At 35.4% G+C, this 12,107-nt stretch overlaps 1 protein-coding gene across 3 annotated transcripts in view; it reads right to left on the bottom strand.

Annotated features, from left to right (window-relative positions):
- LOC147077723 (uncharacterized) overlaps window positions 1-12,107 on the bottom strand; it is a 42,767-nt gene that overhangs the window by 7,066 nt on the left and 23,594 nt on the right. For all 3 annotated transcript variants that reach the window (XM_085960713.1, XM_085960714.1, XM_085960715.1), the window contains 3 exons: window positions 5,132-5,334; window positions 4,633-4,678; window positions 1,107-1,306 (listed from right to left, as the gene is read on the bottom strand). In XM_085960713.1, coding sequence (XP_085816839.1) covers window positions 1,107-1,306; window positions 4,633-4,678; window positions 5,132-5,334 — 449 coding nt within the window. The remainder of the gene's footprint in view (window positions 1-1,106; window positions 1,307-4,632; window positions 4,679-5,131; window positions 5,335-12,107) is intronic.

Genomic DNA, 12,107 nt, shown 5'->3' with positions numbered 1-12,107 from the left:
GTATTTTAACATCCTACTAATAAAAATTACCACCGTATTTTATTAATTCACAGCACTAAAGTTTGAGAAAAAACACATTATGTCATTTATCTCAAAAGTGTGTGAGGGTCAGTTACTGCCTTCTTCCTTAGAAGGGCAGTATACGTGTAAACAGTTATTGTCAAAATAGTTTAAAATACACACTACTGCTGCCAGAAAATCCATGCACGTGTACAGGTGTTATAATGGTCCTAGTAACAAGCGGGCACAGAAAGCACTAATAAATCAGACAGTTTATACAGAAAATAAGAATTGTATGAATACCTATTATACCTACAGGGGGGGGGAATTAATGAATACAAAAAATAAATGCTATAATTATGAAAGTTATCAAGACTTCCACTTCAGTATTGTGATAATTCTTAATTTTGCAGAGTCCAACTCAGTGACGTCCCGTGGGGGTGGGCAGATTGAGCGTCGCTTGGGGGCGGCAGTTACTCGAAGGGCGGCAAATCGAGGAAAATCATTTGGATCATAGAGAAATAGTAATAACGAAAATTTCTTTCCATTAAAAAATTCAACTCAATAGTTGGAAACAAAATGACGTATTAATTAACATAAAAGGTTTAACAAGGCTGCATTTTTTGTCGGGTTCGCGACGTCTAGTTTACATCTGTCGCTCTTCGACGTCCATTGTGAACATAAACGATACGGATGATAAAAAATACTGTTTAAAAAATGGGGTGAAAAATGAAAAACCATTGTAAAGCAGAATAGCCTTCCATTTTGAGAAGAGCTCAATTGCTTCCAAATAAAGAAAAAAAAAATAGTTCGTTATGTCCCATCGATTACCGCATTGATGACATTTGGACCGTCCCATGGTTCTTAATGAATAAGAGTTGATTTAGAAATCGTTTTTGCACTCGCTCAAATCAAAATATGAGTGGGCATTTTGAGGGCTCCACACTGAATCACAATATTCAAGTTAAGATTGCACCAATGAGTTGAAGAGAGTGATTTTGGAGAGTTTTATTAAAATCACTAGACAATCTCAAAAGAAATGCCACACACTGAGGTGGCTTTAGAAACTATCGTATCAAAGTTAGTAATCACGACAAAAAACTCACTCAAACAGGTTCCGAGGTCTGACATCCAATTATTGGTGCTACCATCGCAAATGTTTATTTCAGAAGTAGAACTATAACCGGTTAAACATTTTAAGGTGATGAATGAATGTGGTGGTACAACATCTCCTGGTTTCTTTTTTTCCATACTTGAGGAAGTAAATCTACCATTTGGCGGATCATTCGGTATGACGCAGCCCTCACTGAAAAAATACAATGTACATGCTATTATTAAGCATGTGAATCAGAGGCGCACAGTGCCTATCACGGGTTCCATGAATAAGCAGAACATGAAAAATGTAACTATGACTTATCAGGAAAAATATAACATTTAATATTGAAATTGTCGTATCTATATATACATATTATGTTGTATAGATTTTTAATAATACAGGTTTTCAATACGCCGTAAAAAAAATCAAATTATATAATTTCTGCATTCCTAATCGCTGGAAAGCCTCAATTAAACGGGACTCAACTCGGTGTTGCCGGCAAGCTAGATATATCTTGTCTTATTAATATGTTCAAAATGCTTGGGTGAAAAGACTATGGCACGATGACGTTTCAAATTCCAAATCAACAATTTAACAACAGACACATCAAAACGCCCCCGGCTAAAGGTTTAGCTTTCCTGACTGACAACATAATAATAATTGCGAAACGCATTCTGGCGGTCGTACAGCGTGCCGACGAGGGGACAAGGGTGCATTTTATTACCCGGCCCGAGGTTGGAAGCGGCCGATCCCAAGTGAATGTACCGTTAGTCAGTAACCTGCCCCCTTTCTCCTCCCCCCAGCAAAATAGACCCCGCCAAAATTAAAAGATGCATTTTAAAATAGCGTCAGTTCAAATCTACCTACAATGAAGGGATAACATAAAATAAGTGTCACACCGGCGGGCGGCGTCAGCCGCGTAATCGCATAATCAACCGTGCTTCTAGCCAATTACCAAATCAATTTTTAATTATCAATAAATATTGTAATAAATAACAAAGTGCCCGCGAAATTAAATAATGTGTAAACACGTCCATGTGAAAAAGAATGCAAACTGAAGTGTTATCTAGTTGGATGCCGTGAGCCCGCTAGCCATCGACATGCTTTGCGTAACCTCTGTCGATTTAACGTTACTTTATCTCAGTCATGCTGAACCCTTGTATTCCGTACTTGTATAATTTAATGTAATTAAACGTCTCCGCGGAGAATCTGTCAAATCAAGAATCCGTGTTATAATTTACCCTGTCTGTAATGATGTCACACACACCCTCTAATCGAAGTAATGCTGATGAAGAATCCTGCCAGTATACATGTGAGTCCTCATTCTTCGTGGTATCAATACATATATATATATATTGGTGACTAGGTACAACGAAATAATGAGTTTAATAATTCTGTGGAGTTGTGCATGATTATCAAAATCAAGCGCAGATAAATTGAGCTTTTTACTTCAAATGACCAACTTGCAGTGGTTATATATATTAAATATTAATTATATACATTTCGTTTATAAACTTTATAACGTTTAAAAAGCTTAATAAATACTTAATTAATAAATAGATATTGTGACAAAAATGAATGTTTTATTTTTGCCTGGCTGTTCTATTTTTTCATGTTCTGTTTTGTCCGGTTACCCCCATCAAGTACCAACTTACGGAGGTGAGGTTTGGGAGTCACGACCACTTCCCGTCCTGGCACCATAACTTTCCGTGTATACTATCATCTATCATACCAGAAAGTGCGTCTCTCTAATGATGTATACGGATTAGATAACACACTTGGACTACAATATATCCATAATCTTTTCAATGTGTTTTATATACATCAGTGACTTGTTGTCGATATTGATTATGAAACAATAAAATGTAAAATTAAAGGACTGTGATGATTAAAAGCTATAAATCTAATTGTAAATCAGAACTCTGTCAATCTGTCAGATTAGGTTGTTTTAGAGACTATAGGCACTAAGTCACTTGCCAGTATAATGTAATAAGCAAAAATGGTTTTGGAAGAAAACACTAACTCAACTAGTGGTTAATTCCAGGCAACATTTTGTAATTTTTCATTTAGTTCGTTTGCACAATTTGTTGTTTTTAAACAAATGTATAATTTTTTGTTTCCGTTTTTCCAGACGGCAGAGCTTGAAATAGGAAACATTTTGGCATAACCAGTGGCGGCTCATGTATAATATATTTGGGGGTGCTGCGGTTGATTAAAAATAAAAATAAATGTTTATTTGGATTATATTTTACTATTAACATCAAAATTAAATATAAATAATTAATTAAGTATATTGATAATTAAAATAAAGAACTTTACATAAATTGCTTGCAGAAATAAATTTTAACAATGTTAATAAATCATTATAGCTATATTTGCGCCACGTGCTCACGTACCACGAAGAAATGCTGTCTGCCCGCAATACCTATTAGGCTTCCATTTGCGAGCACCGCTGCCCTCGCCCTCCTACGCCGACTCAAGAATATTCTATTGAAATCGGTACTGTGCAAAATTAAGTACCTACCGCGGTGTATGCTAATATTATTGGACATTGGATGTATCGATGCGCGGGCGAGCTGATTACACGCTTAATAATATTGATATTTTCATATAATATGCATAAATTTATGTATATTATAATATTATATTTGTCTCAATTTGCTTGGGGGTGCTGCAGTACCGTAGTGCATATGGACGAGCCGCCACTGGGTATAACTTACTCAATATGTAATTTATTCAAATTAGTGTTTTCTACCAGAACAGTGTCTACTGAACACTAGCTTCGGCGTGTCCACTATTGTATGCATAATATAATTCTACTATTTCTATTCATATCAGTTCTTTTATTTTTGCTGCTACCAATCCAAACATAATCAGTAGATTCAACGACCAAAATATCAGATTACGAACCTTAATCATGATAAAATATATAAAAGGACAACTTTTTGGTTAGTACGTTAGTAGTCTATGGTGGTTATTCACTCACCGAAAAACGTAGATATATTTCATCAATTTATATATTTTCTATATCATACTTAGTACGCAGATCAAAATTATAGTACGCGTACAATAATTATAGAACAATTAATTGTGAGTTATGTATGAGGTGGATATAAATTCAATATAGAAGGCGTTAGTAGAGCTTAGCCGGCTCGCACATCTAAACTTGCCTCATCTGCGCACAACCATAAATCAAACCTTGTAACGTCGATCTGATGTAGGATATGAAGACCTAGCTAACTAGCAACAGTCGCACGTAACCGGTATAGGAATGACCAATTCGTAGGTGTGTGTATGCATTCTGGCGTCTTCGACTCGTAGCCCAAGATTCATGCGATTTGTTGATAGCAGCACTAGATGATTTTTAAAACTAAAAAGTACAGAGCTAAATTTAGCAACGTGCGCTTTATAAATAACGATGACGTCACATTGACGTATTCGACATGTTGCTGACAAGACGAGTTTTAATGTGCGAGTCGGCTTAGAGTTGATAATGAGTTGTTAGTGTGTGAGAGGTCGCCAATATTTTTACTTACGTTGTTGGTTGCATATCCGAAACAGGAGCTTGCGTCACAGGAATTACTGAAAAGATTGAGTTTTTAACAATCAACTGCTGTTAGAAAAATAGTGAGTACAATCTTGTAATACTTAACCCTCAGTATCTGATTATGTAGACCTGAAAATCTTTACTAAATGTGTATTCTTTACAAATTTAGGATGTTGAATGTAAGCTCATAACGTTGTCAATTAAATAGTATGTTTTACTATCCACATCATTTCCGAGAATAGGACGATTCGCCGTCACCGTCTGGTCGCCGCTGACTCGACGATGACATCTGGACGCCATGACAACTGAACAAATACTTACTGGATGATGGCTATTTTAGCGTGGGTAAACATTAATGGAATGGGTGGAGAGATTCATGGATGTTATGACTTAAAAGTTTATTCTCCATCTATACTATTGTAAGATAAAAATAGGAGCATTTCACATTATAATCTCCTTATTTTCTCTTTGTTTTTTACTACCTTTACCTTTGCATATTGGAAAATCGTTGATCCAGTCGTCTAAAAACTCATCGCAGATATTGTTCTCCGTGTCCGTAGGAGCAAAACCTTTGTCACATCTCAAACTGATCTGTGACTTATGACCTACTCCTTCTCCGGCGACGGCATTTCGGAATCCAATTAGCACGAATTTTCCATTAAGAGGATTATTTGGCATCGTGCAGCCTTCCCTAAAAATTAAACAATGTTGTTTTAAGTTTTTAGTTGTTGCTTACTACAATTTTTAATATTGCCTCTACGTGCTCATCTCACCCATGGGTACTAATATCTCCCCAATATAACGTTACCCTAGCTCAGTGGTTGGCAAACTGCGGCTCGCGAGCCGCACGTAGCTCTTTGGCCCCTTGAGTGTGGCTCTACCACAAATGACCACGTACGAACTAAAATAGTGAAAGATAGAACAGTCAAAATGTCTTTGAATATAACCAACCAGCAAGTCGATGATCTTAAATTGGTTTCAGCTTTATCAATAGCAGATGACGAGTCTTGTGACATGATACAGCACAAATTTGTACGATTTATTTCATCTACTGATCTTAAAGAAGAACTTGTAGGATTATTGCCACTCAAAGGTCAAGCACGTGGAGAATTGCAAATGCTGTAATTGAGTGCATGGAAAAACATCTTATTCCACTCGATAAAATTATGTCAATTTCAACAGACAGGGCGAAAAGTATGACCGACGTAATAAAAGAGTTTGTTACTGTTTTGAAAGAAAAAATTAATCACGAGATACTTGCTTACCATTGCATCATTCGCCAAGAAGCGCTTTGTGCGCAGACATTTCCAGAAGAAATTTGCAAAGTTATGGAATTTGTGATTAAGATTAACAAATCCTCTTAATCATCGCCAGTTTAAAGATGTTTTAGTTGAAATGGAGAGTGAGTATGCAGATCTTCTGCTGCATAACAAGGTACGTTGGTTATCAAGAGGAAACGTTAATATAAACGTAAAAATATTTCGCTTCCTTATTAACAGAAAATAAAGCATTTCTCCTTGAGAAGAGTGTTCACTATCCAGAAATAACGGACGATCAGTTGATCCAAAAATTTTATTTCATGGTAGACGTTACGTCTCATCTAAATCAGCTTAATCGTAAACTGCGGGGGAAGGAACACACATTTTTTTCGATGTTAGAAGAAGTTAATTCATTCGAAAATAAATTATCCCTTTTTGCTCAAGATTTCGAAAGAGAATCTTTGCTAACTAAGCCTGCTGAAACATTGCCAAGAAAATCATTCTGATATTGACATTTGCTATTTTAAAACAACAATTTTAAATAAGAGGGTAGCTTTTCTCAACAGGTTTCAGGAATTCAGAAACAGCAAAGTGACGTCAGTCTTTGATAAAAAACCTCTTAATGCTGCGTAACAGAATTACTTTTTTCTCCCCTTACTGTTGACATTGGCAACTTTGAAATGCAATTGCTGGATTTAAAAACAAAGAATTATGGAGCTCTAAATTTGAACATCTCTGTGCTGTTATGGACATATTGGAGAAAAACAAATATGAACATGGTTCACAGCACAAGTAGTCTGCTTTGAAAGACCTGGAGAAGGAAGACATGATGATTTTTAACACCTGGAATAGTATTCCTGACTCATATGATCGGTTAAAAAAAACTAGCGTTTGCTGTACTTTCCCGTTCTACATATGCATGCGAACAATGTTTTTCAAGCTTGAACCTTATCAAGAGTAAATTTAGAAGTTGTCTTATTGATGAGAACCTGGAATCGTGCCTAAAATTAAAAACAACAACGTACAAACCTGACTTCCCCAAACTTTTCAAGGAGATGGATATTAAGTGTTTGTCATGATTTAATTGTATGGATACCAAGGCCTGAACAAAAACGATGCATGAGTGCGAGTGAGAAAGTATTCGGCACCCTTACAATCTCTGCGACACGCGCTAGAGTAAGATAAAAGGTCTACTAGCTACAAGCCAGTTTCCAAAAGTATCGCCATGGGCGAAACGCTTCAAATAGCGTCGACATCTTGCGAGCTCGTGTTGCTAAAATTGATATTTTTTGTGTTAAACATAAAGTCAATGGTAAATATTTTTGGTTAATTAAGTAGAAAAGATGGTTCTGTGTGTTGTCTTAAAATGTGGTAGCCGTACTGATAAGCAAGAAGATGGTATTACGTTTCATAAGTAAGTTGATACATGTTCGTGATAATTTATTTGTATTTTATTATATATTTTAATATCAGTGACCTAGTGTTTCTTTAAAATAACTTAAATTATGGATATCTTTATCTAATGGTTGCATTTTGACCGCTTAAAAATACTATATAACGTAAAAAAATAGAAAATTATATTGTAATTCTGAGCGTCTAGTGCGAGCACTTTGGGCGAGCACTAGCGAAATGGTCTATGGTCTCGAACATTTGTAGACGAATGCGTTCGCTCGCTCACAAACCGAGCGCAAGGCACGCGGCTTCATTTAGCAATGCAACGGGTGGCGTCTATATGTATCTATAGTCTAAGATGGATACCTTATTTACAATTTAATTTTTATCAATAAATAAGATCATTATTAAGTACGATATCAACTTTTATTCAGTGTACCTATAGTTTAATTAAGATTTAACTTTAATTAAAGTTTATCAAGTTAATAAACAGTGTACCTACATATATAATTTAAGTTTAAGAAATTTGGCTCTCAAAAGAAATCTCAACCATTGTACTGTTGATATTTGGCTCTTTTGACTAAATGAGTTTGCCGACCACTGCCCTAGCTCAATGGATATTGGATAGAATATTAAAAATTTGATTTAATTATTTATTCATTTGAAATTTATTGAAATTGTTGTGTTTGTAAAAGATTAATTATTATTGATTGATTAAAACACACTGTGACTGGGTGCTATGGAGTATAATTATTCTCTTCACGTTGTTATTATATATAAAAAAAATGGAAAATTTACATTCGTGAGAGTCGTTGGGCCGGTGTTTACTCTTTAGATTTTAGTTGACGGGCATGTGTCGCTTCGTCGTTACATACCTACTCCTTTTTCTTTCATCTCTTTCGTTCGGCACATACATGTCATACAATTCCTGACATACTATTTACGAATATAATTCTTACGTACTAAGTACATTGTTATTTATTTATTTATACAATACAAATTAATATTAAAATAATCAATTAATTTCATACTTCATCTTTCATTCTACCATTACCATTTCATCCACGCCTTGTATGCCAGCGTTGACACACAGGACGTGGAACTTTACCTGAAAAAAAAAACATTTTGACGGATAGTCAAGGAATTTAAGATGTGCGTTTTGTTAAGCCCATTGTTGACTATGAGGTCAGGGGCATGCTTACACTTAATAATTATGCAATTTGGATTATCGAGAGAGACCCAATAATCAGGGGTGTAACAGTACCTTAACTTAAAGTCATGTAAATTTAGTCAAAGCACATTTGAGTGCATGGCGACCTTAGTTTTGCGTAACTGCTTCTGAGACATTCTCAGTCATAAAAAAAATGATGCTTCACATCCAAACGTAGGGTCCCATTATACGCCCGATTATGGTACAGGGCGGGTGAGTTTGGTGGAGCCATTAACTTCAATGTTGTTTTAATAATTTGGTAAAATCTTCTGTCTGGCTTATCCGGTTCATACATTTTTGAAATCCGACAGTGACACAGTAAGGGACAGGCGAGCGGGATAGCTGCCCCCGGCACAGACCAAGTTGGGGCACAGAAATGGAGTTTCATCGAACATGGAAAATAAAAATTGACAAACTTCGAATGTCGAGAACTAGAGTAGCAGTCGAAGCGGCAACGAGCTAGGCATGTCGCTAGGCGATTGGATAACCGCTGGACAACATTACATTACAATTATTGGTGATTTTATATACATATTTATATCATTATTATCATCATCAGGTTGAATCAATCCACTGCTAGACAAAGTCCTTTCCAAGCTAATTCCATTCCTCTCAGGTCTATCAATGCATTGCTTTATATATCATCATTTGTTTCGTTATCAATGTCCGCCACTGGGAAACATACAAGGCCTGAACAAAAACGATGCATAAGTGTGAGTGAGAAAGTATTCGGCACCCTTATAATCTCTGCGACACGCGCTAGAGTAAGATAAAAGGTTTACAGATACGCAGGGCTTTTTTTTAAAAAAAAAAGGTGCCGGAACTCACTTCATGTCAAGCTTTTTACTAAATAAAATTATATTCAAATGTCACTTAAATGAAATTTAAAGGAGCTATGCCACGAAGCGAACAAAAAAAGGTTGATTTTTACGATAATTTTTTATTTTAGTCAAAACAAAGCTACAGAAACAATAAAATACATACATTATATTTGAAATATATTGTACAAATAAGACTAAATAAGACTAACTTTAAAATATAATTGTAAATACATATGTAATGTATTTATTTATGAACTTGAATAAAAGTTTAGAGTGATTTCCAAAGTTTTTTCCAATTCTCGTCTGATACATCATCTCGATTCCTTTTCTTAGTGTTAGAGTCTAAGGCCGAATGTCTTCCTTTAAGTAACCACCTATCAACATATTTTGAAGGATCGAAAAGTGTCAAGGGTGGTCCCACGAGTTTGATGAACAAGAGTGCCGAAACTGTTTTAGTGTTTAACGAAGCTCTTGTTGGGGTAATAATAAGATTCATTTGCGAAAACCCCCGTTCACATTCACTTGAAGAAATGGGAATAGAATTCAGAGCATATACCAAACGCAAGAGTTTTTCAGAATATGTCTTTTCGAGAATGTATTCGCGAAATCCACGAATCATTTCTCGTTCATCTAGTTGTAGCCTGATCGAAATGTTTCTAATTTCCATCTCTCCAAATGTCAACCGATTATCAATGTCTTCAGGCCAATATTTTTGGTCAAGTACGCGAGCCCAAAGTGCAAACTCAACATCTTTATTATCTAGCAGCCTTTTTTCAATTGACGTTTTCAACGTGGAATAAAATATTTTCGGATCAATAGGAGGATCATTTTTAGAAACTTTTTCGTGAAGTAAAACTCCACGAAAATGCAGATTGCTTATAGCAGCTGCAGCACATTTATAATAGGGTCCAAAATTCTGTTTTCTTTCTTCAAAAACTTGAACGAGTTCATTTATTTTTCGATTTGCAATGTAAAGGTTCACATTGCGATTTTGTAGGTCCAAACTAAGTTCCGACAATTCTTGGAGAGCGTCGCACATCAATGCTAGATCCAATAAAAATGCTGTTGATGTTATTTTGTTCTTTAAGCCACTGTAAGTACACTTGTCATTTTTATCTCTTGTAGGGTCATTCATCGCTTCTTCAAAATGACGCACAAGGGATTCATAATTATTCCACACAGCCGAAACTGAACGAAAACTAGATGCCACCCATCGGGTACTTAAAACTCTTCCGATTTTCAGTACCTCAACGCCTAGTGATTCTGCACATAAATGCAACTCTCTATTATTTTTCGGCGACGCGTGGTATAAAACATAAAGTTTATCAATAAATGATTTGAATCTATTGATCCCTGAAATTTTTTTTACAACATCACTTACTGATAATTATTCTAATCTGTGATTAGTACAATGCCAAACTATAATTGAAGGAAATTTTTCTGTCAGCAATTTTTTCACTCCATTTTTAGAACCTAACATCACAGCAGCGCCGTCGCATGCAACCGAAACTAAATATTTTTTTAAATATTCTTCTGTCATCCCATATAAATCAAGAGATTGGAGTAATGATTCAAATATTCCTTTTGCCGTTACGTCTTTAAGTTCAATCAAATCCAAAAACAAATTAATTGGTGAATTCATTCCAACACTTTCGACACAGCATCGAACATACACAATGAGGGTGGTTTTTTGGCTTATGGTGGTAGACTCATCAATTATCAAAGAAATTATATTTTTCGATTGAACAATTTCTTTGAAAACATTTTTTCTCATTTCATCACATATATGATTTACAATGTTAACACATGCGTTAGTGGAATGGAGAATATGACCCATTTCGATCCCATTTAGTTCTTGGAGATTAATTTCACTTTCAAACATATTGAATGATTGATTTTCCTTAGCTACTTTATATGCAGTTCGAAAAATGTTTGCTGTTATTACTTTTTCGCGAGATAACGATTTTAAAAAAGTATTTTCAATCTGCTTTTTTTTGGCTTCAGAAATGATTTTTAACGCTGCTTTGTGTGCAATAGATCCTCTGTGATCGAAAATTTTTTTTCGAAGTGACCCCAATTGTAGCTTCCTCTCTTTCCCAGAATACGTGATTTCATTATTGGCCCATTCTTTGGATATTTTCATTCCCATTGTCGTTTCAGTTCCAAGAGTTCCAACGTTTCTGCAAATTGTGCAGCCAAGTTTCATTTTGTGTACGTTCAACCATTCGTTTTTTGAGCAAAAATCGTTTTTTTGATCTAATGACCAGCAGTCTGGCCAATCGTTTTGAGTTCGACCTTGATCCCCGAGATCAGCTAGAGATGATTCAGGAACATCTACATGTACCGATATTTCCATATCTTCTGTCATCGTTTCTGTTTTGAGCTTTTTATTTGCGGAATCGGCGCCGCTGCCGGTGGTTGAGAAGTAACAGGAAATTTTTTTCATATTTAAACTTGGGGTTGCACTAAATAATATATAAAATAGTTGCACAACACGTAATCGTAACACAAACTGACTAAACAAACGTAAATAACAATATACGCAGATGCTGCCATGCGATAAACGTCAAACTGTCAAAATCATAATACGCAGCATACGTATGAAGCTAGTTACATACGCATGTTTGCTATTTAAACTATACGGTTACTTCACTAACACTAACACGCCAACATTCAAAATGGCTTCCACCTGTACCTTATTTTATCATTTTAACGAATTATTATTGTAATTACTTAAGCGCAAATATTTTTTCGTTTAATTGATTTTGAAATAAAACCGTGA

Source organism: Rhyacophila brunnea, unplaced genomic scaffold, assembly GCF_057557595.1.
Source record: "Rhyacophila brunnea isolate RB1 unplaced genomic scaffold, BYU_Rbru_1.0 scaffold_12, whole genome shotgun sequence".
Taxonomy (NCBI): domain Eukaryota; kingdom Metazoa; phylum Arthropoda; class Insecta; order Trichoptera; family Rhyacophilidae; genus Rhyacophila; species Rhyacophila brunnea.
Note: the sequence above shows the minus strand (reverse complement) of the source record. Positions and strands in the feature narration are given on the sequence as shown.